Below are 16,945 nucleotides of genomic sequence, written 5' to 3'. Positions count from 1 at the left end.
ATTTTGTGCTATTAGCGCGTAAGCGAAGATATAATCCGTCCTAGAAGACGAAGAGAAGACGACGACTGAGTTGAAGATTGAAGCGGAAAACGATCGCAAATAAGTTGTTTCCGTGGTGATGAGGTGGACACGTTCGGCGCATCTGAGGGCATAATCTGTTCCTCACTGACTGGTATGGGAGGTGAAATTAATGTCGTTGCAGAGGGCAAAATTTGATCCTCTTCTACTAATTTTACCGAATGCCGCAACGGATCGCCAAAAAACTGAGTTTGCTTTTTGCTACGGTAAGACGTCCTGATCGACTCGGTATCGTCCACCACTGGTTGTGCAGGTAGAGAAAGGGAAGGGTAAGAGGAAGGCAGCACTGAGGACGCTGAATGAGAGGGGGGATTCAAATCTTTTGACACCTCCTTTTGACACCTCCTTTTATATACCCTAATAACTATATTGACACAATGAGATCAAATTTAAAAATAATGCTTGCTTTGATCATTTTTGCTAACTTTTAGCATGAAAAATTGTCGTTTGCTAATTTATGTGTGTGCTCGTTTATATATTTATTATGTTGAATGCATAGGCTCGAAATATTTAATTGCGTTAAGTTTTTTCGCAATCGAACAAGTTTTATACTAAGAACAAGACTGCTTCTATCAAGGCAAAGCCCTGAATGTTCCGACTGCCGTCTAAGGTCTATGGAGCAGTGTTCGCCTTATAAAAATTGATAAATTTTGATTTTGAAAAATAAAAAAAAATTGAAAAGCACCCCCACACACCATACAAAAAAAAACAAAGCGATAGGTTGTTTCCAGCATACGCGTTAATAGGGCAAAATACATCGCGTGTTTTTTGTCCCATGCAGGCCATAGTGGTAATCTTTAAACCCATTCATAGAAAATGGTCGCATGTGAATTTTTTTTTAATGTCAGCTCAAGACACAGCGAGTGGTTGAAAGATTTTTGCAAAAAAATCTAAAAAGATATTCAATTTTTTTGGAAAGTTTAATTAATGTGTTCTAAAGCTATCACTACTCCATAGATTTTAAAGCGCAGTCATAACCTTCAAGGTTTTGCCCTTGTAAGAGCATCCTTGTTTTTGTATATGAAATCAAGCCGTCATTGTTTTTAGGTGGAACAAAAAACTCCGCCTAAGACATTTAATTATAAGTTTTCTAGGTTGTCTGAAAAAACATCACTCCAATTTTGATAGCAGAATAACTTTTATTACATCCAAATTAATCCAAAATTGCTAAAATTAAGTACCCAGGTTCAATATCCTGCAATAATTTTCAAGAGAAAAATGCTAACCCAGTTTTTTGAACATTTTTTTGGATGATTTAAAAGTATATAGATTATTGATGTTTTGTAAATGACCATCTTAATTAATCTCAAAATTTTATTCCGCGTTGATTCGCCAATACTTATTTATGATTTATAGGTGGAAGACTGAATCAATTTTGGATAAAAAAAAATCAGCAATGAGAAGCACAAACTTTCTAGCTATGACAACTTTGTTTTAACGATGATTTTACGTTGGAACGTTCCTTTTTGTTGCTAAATTTGTTTTACAGTTTTTTTTTCATGGTATCTTGTGATTATGTTTGACGAAAGTATAAGAGTTGATGAAAAAGGAGTGTTTGAAAGCAAAATAAAAATTTCTTAAATGAGATTACCACCAATGCAGCTTTCAGCAAAGCTTTTCTCAATTAAAACTTGAAGAAACTTTCGTTCAGTTTGAGATTGACCGAAGTTTTAGAATAAAAACATTGTTGCTGAACAATAAGTAAATTGTTTTAGGGTTAGATACTTTGTTAGTTTGAATTACTTTGATGCTTAGTTTCGAACATAATCTCGGTTTAGGAAATTTATCCCGATAGATCATGAGTTTATGTAGAATCAGATTTACTAGCGAACAGTAGTGATAACAAATAAGAAATGAACACGCTCAGCGTGGTATTGAATAGAGGTTAGAACAATGACCTTGGTTAATATAATTAGTGTCACTTTTGCAGTATGACTGCAAAAGCCCAAATAACTTACGAGGTACCAAAGGTCGCCTCACGACATTCCCCGCGGGGAAAATTTTTTTGAAAACATCAAAATTAGAGAGAAATAAACTGCACCCGGACGAGCAAATGATTGATATCCCCCCTATCCCACACAATTGCGTACAGTAAAGCAAAATAATATCTTAGCTAAAGTTCGATTAGTTTTAACAAGTTTTTAATAGTTTTTCCCTGGCGATATGGTCAATCTGTGCCAGTGGTTTCCTTCCTGTGAGCGAGAGAAGACCACGACTGAATCTGTGCCAGTGGTTTCCTTCCTGTGAGCGAGAGAAGACGACGACTGAGTTGAAGATTGAAGCGGAAAACGATCGCAAATAAGTTGTTTCCGTGGTGATGAGGTGGACACGTTCGGCGCATCTGAGGGCATAATCTGTTCCTCAGTGACTGGTATGGGAGGTGAAATTAATGTCGTTGCAGAGGGCAAAATTTGATCCTCTTCTACTAATTTTACCGAATGCCGCAACGGATCGCCAAAAAACTGAGTTTGCTTTTTGCTACGGTAAGACGTCCTGATCGACTCGGTATCGTCCACCACTGGTTGTGCAGGTAGAGAAAGGGAAGGGTAAGAGGAAGGCAGCACTGAGGACGCTGAATGAGAGGGGGGATTCAAATCTTTTGACACCTCCTTTTGACACCTCCTTTTATATACCCTAATAACTATATTGACACAATGAGATCAAATTTAAAAATAATGCTTGCTTTGATCATTTTTGCTAACTTTTAGCATAAAAAATTGTCGTTTGCTAATTTATGTGTGTGCTCGTTTATATATTTATTATGTTGAATGCATAAGCTCGAAATATTTAATTGCGTTAAGTTTTTTCGCAATCGAACAAGTTTTATACTAAGAACAAGACTGCTTCTATCAAGGCAAAGCCCTGAATGTTCCGACTGCCGTCTAAGGTCTATGGAGCAGTGTTCGCCTTATAAAAATTGATAAATTTTGATTTTGAAAAATAAAAAAAAAATTGAAAAGCACCCCCACACACCATACAAAAAAAAACAAAGCGATAGGTTGTTTCCAGCATACGCGTTAATAGGGCAAAATACATCGCGTGTTTTTTGTCCCATGCAGGCCATAGTGGTAATCTTTAAACCCATTCATATAAAATGGTCGCATGTGAATTTTTTTTTAATGTCAGCTCAAGACACAGCGAGTGGTTGAAAGATTTTTGCAAAAAAATCTAAAAAGATATTCAATTTTTTTGGAAAGTTTAATTAATGTGTTCTAAAGCTATCACTACTCCATAGATTTTAAAGCGCAGTCATAACCTTCAAGGTTTTGCCCTTGTAAGAGCATCCTTGTTTTTGTATATGAAATCAAGCCGTCATTGTTTTTAGGTGGAACAAAAAACTCCGCCTAAGACATTTAATTATAAGTTTTCTAGGTTGTCTGAAAAAACATCACTCCAATTTTGATAGCAGAATAACTTTTATTACATCCAAATTAATCCAAAATTGCTAAAATTAAGTACCCAGGTTCAATATCCTGCAATAATTTTCAAGAGAAAAATGCTAACCCAGTTTTTTGAACATTTTTTTGGATGATTTAAAAGTATATAGATTATTGATGTTTTGTAAATGACCATCTTAATTAATCTCAAAATTTTATTCCGCGTTGATTCGCCAATACTTATTTATGATTTATAGGTGGAAGACTGAATCAATTTTGGATAAAAAAAAATCAGCAATGAGAAGCACAAACTTTCTAGCTATGACAACTTTGTTTTAACGATGATTTTACGTTGGAACGTTCCTTTTTGTTGCTAAATTTGTTTTACAGTTTTTTTTTCATGGTATCTTGTGATTATGTTTGACGAAAGTATAAGAGTCGATGAAAAAGGAGTGTTTGAAAGCAAAATAAAAATTTCTTAAATGAGATTACCACCAATGCAGCTTTCAGCAAAGCTTTTCTCAATTAAAACTTGAAGAAACTTTCGTTCAGTTTGAGATTGACCGAAGTTTTAGAATAAAAACTTTGTTGCTGAACAATAAGTAAATTGTTTTAGGGTTAGATACTTTGTTAGTTTGAATTACTTTGATGCTTAGTTTCGAACATAATCTCGGTTTAGGAAATTTATCCCGATAGATCATGAGTTTATGTAGAATCAGATTTACTAGCGAACAGTAGTGATAACAAATAAGAAATGAACACGCTCAGCGTGGTATTGAATAGAGGTTAGAACAATGACCTTGGTTAATATAATTAGTGTCACTTTTGCAGTATGACTGCAAAAGCCCAAATAACTTACGAGGTACCAAAGGTCGCCTCACGACATTCCCCGCGGGGAAAATTTTTTTGAAAACATCAAAATTAGAGAGAAATAAACTGCACCCGGACGAGCAAATGATTGATAGCCCCCCTATCCCACACAATTGCGTACAGTAAAGCAAAATAATATCTTAGCTAAAGTTCGATTAGTTTTAACAAGTTTTTAATAGTTTTTCCCTGGCGATATGGTCAATCTGTGCCAGTGGTTTCCTTCCTGTGAGCGAGAGAAGACGACGACTGAATCTGTGCCAGTGGTTTCCTTCCTGTGAGCGAGAGAAGACGACGACTGAGTTGAAGATTGAAGCGGAAAACGATCGCAAATAAGTTGTTTCCGTGGTGATGAGGTGGACACGTTCGGCGCATCTGAGGGCATAATCTGTTCCTCAGTGACTGGTATGGGAGGTGAAATTAATGTCGTTGCAGAGGGCAAAATTTGATCCTCTTCTACTAATTTTACCGAATGCCGCAACGGATCGCCGAAAAACTGAGTTTGCTTTTTGCTACGGTAAGACGTCCTGATCGACTCGGTATCGTCCACCACTGGTTTTGCAGGTAGAGAAAGGGAAGGGTAAGAGGAAGGCAGCACTGAGGACGCTGAATGAGAGGGGGGATTCAAATCTTTTGACACCTCCTTTTCAGGAGACGAAATCATAATTTCAGGACTAGATGTACTAACTTCAGGAGGCTCCGCAGGCTAGAGGACTCGAACTGGAAGCGAGTCACACCGAAACCTCTGGCGTTTTCCGGTAGTAACCGGATCTCGAGCCACCTGACGACCGTTGTTTGATCTAAACGAATTTTCACTGGAAGAATCAGCAGTGAGATCCACCATTGGGGTAGAGAGAGGGGGATTGTTTGGCCGTTGTTCCAGTAACACAGGCTGCGACCGCGTGACAGTCCGTTTAGCCGCTCCTCGAGAAGTTGAACCCGAAGCTTAGACGCGATCAGCTATAGTGTTCGGAGCAACTAAAACCGTAGACCGAAAATTAGGTTTGAGACAGATTTGATTTTTTCGGTAGACTTTCCCATTGTCGGTAATATAAGTATGATCCGTAACACGAACAATCTTAAACTTGGTTAGTTTATACAGAGGTTTCCCCGATTGGCGATCAATAATTTTCCTAAAGACTTTAACTCGACCAGGATCAGACAGTAGAAGGTTTTCTAATTTACTTGTTCTCGAGAGACGAGTAGGTTGCACAACTGGTGCACGCCTGGAGCTGACTTGCGTCCCCGGAGGTGAGGCAATTGCCGAGAAGCGAAGAGTATTGCTGTTGAGACCGGATTTGAGAGAGTGGGCGAGGTCCGAATGCCGGGTTGCGAGTTCCTTGAGTACCAGTTTCCCTCCATCTGGGGGAAGATTACGCCTGAATTGCTACCATCTATTTGCCGCCCGAGCAGGGCCTTGTAGGGTTCACTGTCTGCCACATTTTCGTCCAACGAAAACAAGGGTTTGAAACGGGTTGGAAGTGTTGGACTGGAACTGCCGCGAGGAACAACTTTTGCCCTGTCCCTACTGTAGTCGTTGCTGGCGATTTGGTCTGGTGTAAGGAGGTTGCGCTCCAATCCTTGGGCTGAATTATGAGATTGAAAAACATTATTACGTGCCTGAGACCATACAGTATTAGGTTTACGACCAAAATGTAATTCAAAAGGCGATTTCTTAAGCACCGAATGATTACTCTTGCGAATATCTTCAAGTATATGATGAATTGTATCCTTAGGATTTTTGAAATTAGGATCAAGTTTCGCCACACCCAGTTTTCTCTTGATTGTCTGAATCGATCGTTCGACCAACCCACTGCCGCCATGATCTCCGACCGGTGAGAGGATATGTTTAATAACTCTATTAGAGCAGAATTCTTGCACTAAACTATTCTTAAAACCTGAGCCATGATCCATTCTGATAGAATGAGGGAGACCGTGAATACAAATATAGGAATCGAGGAATTTTGTAACCTTCTTAGCCCTAGTGGTTTTAGAAATCAGAACTGAAGGAAACTTAGAGAACCGATCAATCGCTACTAAAAGAAAGATCTTAGACCCCTTTTCATCAAGTAACGGGCCAGCAAAATCTAATTGCAACTCCTGATTAGGTCCGGATAGTACGGGCAGAGATTTTGCAGTATTAAAAAATGACGCGGGCTTAAGGTTGTTACCGAACAGGGTGCACTCACGACACTTCTCGCACGTCTCGATGATTTGACGGTTCATAAACGGCCAGCAGAGGTATTCGGAGGCAGTCATCATGGCCTCTTGTCCGGGGTGGGATCTGTGAAGGCGAGTGAGCACGGCTTGTCGGAGACAATGATTTTTTGAAACGTCATCTGGTTTGCAACAATCAATTAGCAGACCGGTCCCTGATTGGTTGAATTCGTGAGCGCATAAATCGACGCCCTCTAGTGACAAACAACGCAAGCAATCCATTTGCATACCGCAACATGATTGGTTGAAACATTGAGGGAGATTAACATCACCCTCAACCGGCGAGTGACGTGAATAACAAGCGTTATTAAACTGAGACACAAATTGGACGCCCTCTTGCGGCGTTAAATAATTTTGATACCCCGGAGAGGAATTATAAGAATTAATAAACGAGAGGGCCTGATGGAATGCCTCAATTGACTTAGCGACAAAAAAATTCATCGTATTAAGGGGGTTCAGGGGCTGGAAATGTAGGATAACGTGATAAGTAATTGACGATCCCCAGCGTGACCCCTGGGACGTGAATAACCTCAAAATCAAAAGGTAGCAAACGATCAGCCCAACGAGCAAGACGAGACTGATATGACTTATTATTATAATTTTCGCTTAATGCTGATATGATAGCCTTATGATCGGTTAACACTTGAAAGCGCGTACCTAACAAATAAGTACGGAAATGTTCGCAAGCCCAGACAATAGCCAATAACTCCAGTTCGTTAGTGCTATATTTAACCTCCGCATTATTAAGGAAACGCGAAGCAAAAGCAGTTGGGGCCCAAATTCCCGGTTCAACTTCCTGTTCGAGGCAAGCACCTAAGCCATTATGACTCGCGTCGCATTTTACTCTCGATCCCTTCGATGAATCGAAGTAATACAGGCTCGGAATTTTTGCGATCAACTTGATTATATCGTGAAAGGCTTTATTTTGATCCTCACCCCATAGGAACGATTGTTTATTACAAGCCTTCAATGAGGCATGGAAATGGACAGTAAGAGTATGCAAATCAGCGATAAACCTTTGTAAATGGTTTAACGTTCCCATGAATGACCGAAGTTGTTTTAGCGATTGAATTGCCTCGATCTTTGAAAATTTTGGAGAGTACCCATTCTCATTAATGTCATACCCTAGCCAAGTTAGTTGGTTAACAGTGAATTCGCACTTACTCAGTTTGAGGGCCCATCCTTCCGCATCAAGCCTTTGCATAACTCTCTCGACCAAATCGTTATGTTCTTGGATATCTCCTTTAGTGACAATCAAGATGTCGTCGAGGTAACAAATAACTCCTTCCAGCCCTTGTAAGGTACAATCCATTGCCTTCTGGAACTCGGTGGGCATGTCGGTCAGTCCATAAAAACCGGTCTTGAAGCGGTACGTTCTAGTCGCCTCACCACACAAAATATTGAAGTTACAGTGGCTGCTAGTGAGTGATGACAGTGGTAACTGACTAAACGCACACTTTAGATCCAAGGACGTGAACCAAACCTTACCAGGAACATTTCGAGTTATGACGTAAGCCGCGGAATCAATAAGCTCATGAATATTTGGCATCTGGTACTTATTTTTCCAGATCTGAGCATTCATCGGTTTAGCATTGAGGGCCAGTTTGATAGATCCATCCTTTTTTGCAGTTAGTACAATCGGTGCAATGAAGAAATCGGTCGTACACTTGTCTAACTTTTCAATACGTCCTTGCTCCACCAAAAATTTTATCTCACTCGCGACCCTATCCTGAATACGAATAGGAACTTTTCTTCCTTTAATTTGACGTGCCACCAATGGGAACTTAAAATTAGTGTATTCTTTAGGACTTTTTGATCGACCCAAACGACTGAACACATGAGCGTACTTCTTTGCGAAAAAAGAACGCCAGTATTCTGAAATCGGATCCGAAGAGCTATAATCCACTGACTGGATTGTTTCAGCCTTCAATTGTGTAGTTACAATGCCCAGTTTCTCCTGCAAGTCCAAACCGAGAAGATTACGAGTTCTATTCTCCGAGATGAGGAACTGAGCGTTAGCCACCCTCCAGCCACTAGAAAAAATCGGAATTTGAATCGACCCCAGGAGGCAAATGGGCTTCTTGTTATAGTCAACATACAAGGTATCGATAGGGTATCGCGAAACTCAATTGATGGACTTCTTTGCAAGAGAAAATCACAGGTGCGTTTATTCAGGAACGAAACTGGGCTTCCTGTGTCTACTGTCGAATAGAAAAAACTGAAACCAGAGCGCAACTGGATACTGAGGCTCCGAGGTTGTCCTCCACTTGACTTAAGAGTTTCTACGCTATTTATCATGACAGCGGATTCCAGCTGCAACACCCCATATTCCAGCTGCAGCACTGAGGACGCTGAATGAGAGGGGGGATTCAAATCTTTTGACACCTCCTTTTGACACCTCCTTTTATATACCCTAATAACTATATTGACACAATGAGATCAAATTTAAAAATAATGCTTGCTTTGATCATTTTTGCTAACTTTTAGCATGAAAAATTGTCGTTTGCTAATTTATGTGTGTGCTCGTTTATATATTTATTATGTTGAATGCATAAGCTCGAAATATTTAATTGCGTTAAGTTTTTTCGCAATCGAACAAGTTTTATACTAAGAACAAGACTGCTTCTATCAAGGCAAAGCCCTGAATGTTCCGACTGCCGTCTAAGGTCTATGGAGCAGTGTTCGCCTTATAAAAATTGATAAATTTTGATTTTGAAAAATAAAAAAAAAATTGAAAAGCACCCCCACACACCATACAAAAAAAAACAAAGCGATAGGTTGTTTCCAGCATACGCGTTAATAGGGCAAAATACATCGCGTGTTTTTTGTCCCATGCAGGCCATAGTGGTAATCTTTAAACCCATTCATAGAAAATGGTCGCATGTGAATTTTTTTTTACGCACACTTTAGATCCAAGGACGTGAACCAAACCTTACCGTGAACCAAACTCAAGGGTTGCGAGTTCCTTGAGTACCAGTTTCCCTCCATCTGGGACATGAATATTTGGCATCTGGTACTTATTTTTCCAGATCTGAGCATTCATCGGTTTAGCATTGAGGGCCAGTTTGATAGATCCATCCTTTTTTGCAGTTAGTACAATCGGTGCAATGAAGAAATCGGTCGTACACTTGTCTAACTTTTCAATACGTCCTTGCTCCACCAAAAATTTTATCTCACTCGCGACCCTATCCTGAATACGAATAGGAACTTTTCTTCCTTTAATTTGACGTGCCACCAATGGGAACTTAAAATTAGTGTATTCTTTAGGACTTTTTGATCGACCCAAACGACTGAACACATGAGCGTACTTCTTTGCGAAAAAAGAACGCCAGTATTCTGAAATCGGATCCGAAGAGCTATAATCCACTGACTGGATTGTTTTAGCCTTCAATTGTGTAGTTACAATGCCCAGTTTCTCCTGCAAGTCCAAACCGAGAAGATTACGAGTTCTATTCTCCGAGATGAGGAACTGAGCGTTAGCCACCCTCCAGCCACTAGAAAAAATCGGAATTTGAATCGACCCCAGGAGGCAAATGGGCTTCTTGTTATAGTCAACATACAAGGTATCGATAGGGTATCGCGAAACTCAATTGATGGACTTCTTTGCAAGAGAAAATCACAGGTGCGTTTATTCAGGAACGAAACTGGGCTTCCTGTGTCTACTGTCGAATAGAAAAAACTAAAACCAGAGCGCAACTGGATACTGAGGCTCCGAGGTTGTCCTCCACTTGACTTAAGAGTTTCTACGCTATTTATCATGACAGCGGATTCCAGCTGCAACACCCTATATTCGGGCTCACTATCGTGGTCTACATCTATGAAATTGCAATCCACAGAGGGACCTGCCACGTCCTCATTTTCCTGCACCAGATTGACACGTCGTTTCGACGAGTTGCAACCTTTCGCAAAATGACCTCGTTTCCGACAAAGATTACATGTTACGTCACGAGCTGGACAAGATTTTCGGTGCTCCAGGCTATAAGGATTACCACAAAAGTAGCATGATCTACTTATTTAATTGTTTTGTGACGTTTGTCGATTATTTTGGTTTTGAGGATAATTCCGCTTCCCCCTCGTCGACTGAATAGAGCAAGTAGGTTCTTGGTTAACCTTAATACCGGTTGAATGTTGATTATGAGTGAGTAGTTTCTGAAACTCAACGTCTCGAATCCGCCCAATAAAGAGGTCTTTTAAAATCTCCTTTTCTTGATCATTAGGCCAATTACACAAAGCCACTTGGGCGCTCAAGCGAGAGTAAAATGACGAGAAAGTGTCATTTTCAAGCATAAAAACCGTGTTATACAACTTGATACGCTCCACCGTAAACTCTCGCTCAACCTTGAACAGCGTTTCACATCCAGTGTGAAATTCTCGAAAAGGAATATTAATAATGTCCGTGTGAGGAAATGAGTCAGCGAATCGTCTCCTCCCTTCATTTCCCAGAGCAAAGAACAAGCGAGATTTCAAACGAGCTTCGGCTTCATGATAGAACTAATTCTGACTGATCCGAGGGCCTTTTCTCCTCCTCTCCACGTTTAGTTCGGTAATCCTCCGGATCGCCGCTTGATCTCTCTGTCTGCGGGCATTAGTTGCTCCAGCATCTTCGCCCTCAGCGATTGACTCTGGTCTTGGAGGAGGTTCATCGATGACCTCGGTGGGTTCAACTAACAGATCATGAGGATTGATATTTTCTTTCAAACCAGCGGCCAAAAAAAATTGACCAATCCAAGATTCCCACAGGAATGGTGAGTTAATAGAGGCTTTCGCCCAAAAGGGAGGAATGCCTAACAGGTCAGTCCTGTCTTCGTTCACAGGAACTGCTGGCTGCGCCATGAGATTGACCGAAGTTTTAGAATGAAAACTTTGTTGCTCAACAATAAGTAAATTGTTTTAGGGTTAGATACTTTGTTAGTTTGAATAGCTTTGATGCTTAGTTTCGAATATTATCTTGGTTTAGGAAATTTATCCCGATAGATCATGAGTTTGTAGAATCAGATTTACCAGCGAACAGTAGTGATAACAGATAAGGAATGAACACGCTCAGCGTGGTATTGAATAGAGGTTAGAACAATGATCTTGGTTAATATAATTAGTGTCACTTTTGCAGTATGACTGCAAAAGAACAAATAACTTACGAGGTACCGAAGGTCGCCTCACGACACAGTTTACTCTTTTTATCGCTGGAACACAGATATATTTCATTAAATCTTAGCGGGATCTCCTTGAAACCGAGGTTTACAGGAAATGTCCTTCCTGGAGTGGTTGTAGCTATATGCATAACTCAGATGGAAGCTTTTTCTTCAGCGGCAAACCATTAAAAACTCGCCACCTATTGATTGCTAATTCATCAATAGAAAATTCTGGCTTTTTTCATTAGTGAACCAGTGCTGTTTCAGCACTGAAATTTGCTATTTAGATAGGTATTCAGCGGTAAATCAATGATGACGATCGCTGTTTTATCACTTTTTCATCAATCATTTGAAGTTTCAACCCGGGTAGGGCTGCAATTAAGTAACGAAATAGATTTTAAACTTGACCCTTAAAATATTTTCTCGCTCATGATTCTATGTAGCTGGCCGTATGGACTTTGAATATATAAACTGCTGGCTAGACTCAAGTTTTTGTTTGTGTTTTCAATCTTAATTTCAAAAAACAACGTGGTTTCACTTTGTCTTTGTTTTGATAGTATTTTTTGCACAAAATATTATTTTCTCGTGGGTCCATTTTGTTGTTTCTTTTTTGTTGTTGTTGTTAAGCTTCAAATGCATTCATTAGAGGGTTGAACTGCGTTGTCATTAATCTTTTGTGCATTGCTGTTCCGTAAACACCCGTTTCGTCTTGCCAAGTATTCGCCCCGAACCTCCTCGACTTCTCTGTGAACTGGCTCAAGTCGTTTCGGTTCCCAACGACTGCCACTTTTTCGTCGTCTGTTAGTTTCTGGGACTCCGCTTTCTCTTCGGATGTTATGTCGTGAGGTACCCATTTTGCACCATTGTACAAATTGTAGTCGTCTTTGTATGTAGTCAGCCCGTAAAATGCTCGGCGATCAATTAAGTTTCGCCCGATGACTTCCCGAACGAGGTTCCCGTCCAGTCGTGAGTCGGAAGTGATTCCGCCTTGTAGAGGTTTGTTGGCTTCTCTGTCCACGTGGAATTTAGCCTGTGACCTGTCGTCGTAAAGAGCTTGGGTTGTAGTTTTAGGCATTGGACCATCTAAAGCAATACTATTTGAACAAAAACCAAGATAACACTATCAAGAATGAGCAGAATTTGTTCTAACTTCAGGAATGTTCCATCTCCTTTTCAAATAACTCGTAGAGCATATGGGGAAAGTGAGCAGCCATATAGTGGAACAAAATCAATCCATAAATTATCAATTTTAAAATTAGGGAACAAGTCGCGCATTTTGTTTATACATTTGGACTTCGTATGATAGAAAAAGATAGATCTAGAAACATGGATCTCTTTAGCTACCCCCTTCATCCAATGGCTTGTGTAAAGGACTAATTCAATTGCTAACCATCAGCGAATATAGTATTAGAAAATAATCTCCCCTTTTGTAATAAAGGGGTGCGGAGTAGTTAAAGAGATCCGAAAACTCAGTAAAGATGTGATTTAGAAATTTGACAGGACTGTTACCTTTCGAGAACTGATAGAAACATGGCAGTGGATCCGGCAATTCTAGCAAAAATAACAATTTTAGGGCTTTTGTTGTGCTGAAGGATCATTCACGTTAGGCAAGTCTTTATTCAAACAACCATTTCCGGTCGATAGATTAAAAAAGCGCCTTTTTGTTTGCGTTCTGTGAGGGATGAGAGCAAAAATAAATAATTTTTCTGACAAATTGTTTCTTCTGCAAAATGAACAACAAAAGGACACAATTTTTTCAAATTTGTGAAATTCTCGATTTTTTTAAGAGTTTTTTTGCAGAGGCAGATAGCATAGTGGTAAAGCGTTCACTTCGAGATCGTGAGATCGTGTTATTGATCCCCTGCCATAGCAGTGTTAGTGTGTGAGAACGAGCTCTCATTTGACCTCTAGCTTCAGGACTACCACAGCCTGATCGATTACGGCTGCAATAGTGGTACCACATGAAAAGCCTAGACGCAAAAAAAAAACGGCTTATAATCGCAAAAAAATAGCTCAGTCTAGATTGTGACAAAATAAGAAAAACGGGCTATGCTTAGACAGGCTAAATAGCTTTTGATAGATCCTCTGCAAATCGCAGGAACCACAAAAAAAATTTAGTTTTGGTACCGCCAAATTAAGCTGTATATAGTAGTTTTTTCTTCTTTGTAAGTTTAGTTTTTCACATTTTGATTAAAAATTTTATCGTTCTGTTTTTTTTGATTTTCTCAAAATGGTCTAAATCTGCAAACCGCGTCTCCTATATAGAAATAATTACGAGTGAGAAAACTTCAAAAGGATACAAACCTGGCCTTATTTGAAGTTTGATTGTGGTACCTGATTTTGAGTTTTAATAAAAGCAAAATCAACAATTTTGGTTAATACATTTTCAAAAACATAACTTTTACGTTGTGATGGTCATAACTTTACGTTGTGATGGAGAATTATCTTTACAAAGTTAGCCAAAAAGACATTTTTTTGAAAATACAATCCATGAATCACAATATACTCTTCATAACTTTCAAAAATTTCAACGATATTTTTCAGGTATGATTCGCTGATTGCAATTCATTTTGAGTATTTCCCTCCCTTTTTGAGCACAATTATTATCAGTATTAACTGGGTTCGAAAAATTGCATTAGTGGTATAGCGTAAAAAGCAAGTAAAATCGAATTGACTTTTTCCCTCTCTAAAAGTTTCACGATCGAACATTTGTTTACGTCGACCAAACTTCGAGTCCTATTTAAAAAACATAGTCAGCAGACAGTTGGAAAAAGTTTGATGAACGCAAGTAAACAAAAAAAAACACTGTTGAAAAAAAATTTGAAATATAAAAACATAACCAATCGAAGATTGGAAAAGAGTAATAAACGCAAATAAACATAAAAAACACTGACTTTGTTGAAAAGTTTCTATTTTTTGAGTTTCAAAGAAAACAAAAGACGTTCTTTAAGCTCTTTGAATTTCTAGAACATTTTTGGTTGGCGCTTTTTTGATAAGACGAACGCAACTGAAGAAAACTGGATCAAAAGGTAAAAAAATTTGTCCTCTGGAAATCTAAAAGTTAAATCCTAATTTTTCACATTGTTTCGCGCCATTTCCACGTCCCTGCTTGGAGAGGGCTATTTACGCCACTTTCTGCAAATGAATTTCAATTGACCTCAAAAAGTGCATTTATACCTAAGTGCAATTATAAATGCATTAATGTTTGTGAATGCACATTTGTAGTTATTAGATCATTTGAAGCCTTTTTGTTGAAAAAATAATCACTAAGACTTTATAAGAGTCTTCACTATGTTCATTACTCTTAATGAAAGCCCTTGTAGCTCTTTGAAACTCTAAAACATTTTGAGTCTTTTACACGTTCGATACATGATCGTGTAGTGTGCCTCTCTTAATTTATTGAACTGATATTAAAAAGAAATCAAATGTCGAACCTGAATAATTTTAAAAACTTTTCCTAAAAAAAAACTTATACAGAATCATCAACACCTATATAAGAGTCTGAACTACGTTCATCGACTCTTAAAAAATTTATAAAGCAACTTTGGCAAAAAAAATTAGAAACAGCATAACATTAGGTTGATGTTAAGTGTAAGTAACCGTGTTACCTTGATTGGATAGGTGATTATAAGTTGACTTCTTCAAGTTCCAAGGCTTGTCTTTATACACGTCATAGTCCTTGGGGTAGGATTCGGCGTCTTGATTCCAATTAGAGACATGCGTCTTCGTCAAGTCGTACTCGTTATGATCTGAGCGGAGATACATCGTGCCTTTTCTTTCGCGAACTGTCGCCGCTAAATACGTTTCGGCAGCGTCCATAACAATTTTTTTTGTGGAAATTTTAGCTAAGAATTTATGAAAAACAAGACAAATGATGTTTATTGAGACTGGTGTTTGCCTAATGAAAACACGCGTTTGGTTTAATAATTTTGGTTTGGTATGTTTGAGCTTAAAAAACGTTGTTCTGTTTGGTGTAAATTCATGCACGTGCGTCTCATACGTGTTGTTTTGATATTGATAAAAACGGTTTTCAATTCAATACAGTAAATTTTAAACAACTTTCTTTATGATTTGAGGGAAGGTATTTTTTATTTATCGTTTTTTTTTGCAAATTTCTTTAATAAACGCTAAACAAAATTAGGAAATCTCTTCGGAGGTCGACCGAACTTTTTTTAGATCGATCGACCAAACACGATACTTAGCCTATTTTAATCAAACTTTCTGAGCAAAAATTGATCGAATATAAGAAAAAATGTTAAAACAGACCTTCTAGGCACTTTTTGGTAGGTTTAACTACTAAATCGAGTTTTTCCGGCGCGCGCCCCCTTAAGTTCATCATATATTGGCACCAAACGTGCCTTTAAGAAAAGGGAATCCTTTGGTTGGTGAGGGGGTCAAACTCCTGAGGGAGGAGGCGTCGTATACTCCGCCCTCTCCAAAAACTTTTTTTAAAAATTGCAAAATTGGAGAAAAATTTTAAGTAAATAATTTACATCTTATACTATTTCAGTATTTGGTATTATTATTGCAGTATTATTACAGTTAAATCATTTTGGTCAAACTAGAAAAACGTCGACAAACTTTTTGAAAGTCTTCCTCCCCGAGAAAATCGTAGATCTGCCCCTGTCCCCAGGTACGTATAGTTTCAAACCAGGGGCGGATCTAGGATTTTCTCGAGGGGGGGGGGGGCGGATTTTCAAAAAAATTACGAAATTTTTGTCGATCTTTTTTTTGAAAAAACAGTCCAAAAAAGGCATTTTTAGGCAATGTTTGGAAAGTTTTGACCAAAAAATCGCGGTTTTTTCGGCGCACGCCCCCCCCCCCCCCCCCCCTTAAATTTAGTATTATTGGCGCCAAAGGCGCCTTTAGAAAAATTTTAGAGTTAGTCTGCCAAAACTGGATTTCTCAAAAGTACCAAAGGGGGGACCCTTAGGGTCGGCAGGGAGTCGAATCCCTGAGGAAAAGGCGTCGGCACTCCCCCCCCCCCCCACTAAATCCTCCCCTGTCTCAAACTATAAATATGGCAATTAAATATTTTGCGATATAAAACCCGGAAAAAAAGTTCTAACTACCAAAAAACTGATACTACAGGCAACGATTCGAAAATAATTTGATTTAACTGCCAACTTTGCTGATACAGTGCCGAAGTTAGTGATCTAAACACGCGATTCCGATTGGAAAAGAATGGCATCAAATTTAAAGTGTTTAAAAAACAAATCGATTGAAAAACTGTATCATCTGAAAATTACTTTCATCTGAAGTAAACTTTCGGGGCTA

General features: G+C 38.9%; 1 protein-coding gene across 1 annotated transcript; it reads right to left on the bottom strand.

The window, feature by feature from the left end:
- Window positions 1-12,179: 12,179 nt before the first annotated feature.
- LOC134854240 (cilia- and flagella-associated protein 95-like) lies at window positions 12,180-15,671 on the bottom strand. Its single transcript, XM_063870415.1, has 2 exons — window positions 15,277-15,671; window positions 12,180-12,751 (listed from the first exon to the last, which is right to left on the bottom strand). Exons 1-2 carry the CDS (start codon window positions 15,485-15,487, stop codon window positions 12,291-12,293), a joined length of 672 nt encoding a protein of 223 aa, XP_063726485.1. The 5' UTR covers window positions 15,488-15,671; the 3' UTR covers window positions 12,180-12,290.
- Window positions 15,672-16,945: the final 1,274 nt, after the last annotated feature.

Source organism: Symsagittifera roscoffensis, chromosome 9, assembly GCF_963678635.1.
Source record: "Symsagittifera roscoffensis chromosome 9, txSymRosc1.1, whole genome shotgun sequence".
In the NCBI taxonomy this organism is placed as follows: domain Eukaryota; kingdom Metazoa; phylum Xenacoelomorpha; order Acoela; family Convolutidae; genus Symsagittifera; species Symsagittifera roscoffensis.
Note: the sequence above shows the minus strand (reverse complement) of the source record. Positions and strands in the feature narration are given on the sequence as shown.

Bases quoted from the DNA above. Each gene is read 5' to 3' on its own strand.
- LOC134854240 (XM_063870415.1), bottom strand. From the start codon at position 15,487: ATGGACGCTGCCGAAACGTATTTAGCGGCGACAGTTCGCGAAAGAAAA. The intron at 12,752-15,276 runs GTAACACGGTTA...GTATTGCTTTAG, and splicing joins TAATCACCTATCCAATCAAG to ATGGTCCAATGCCTAAAACT.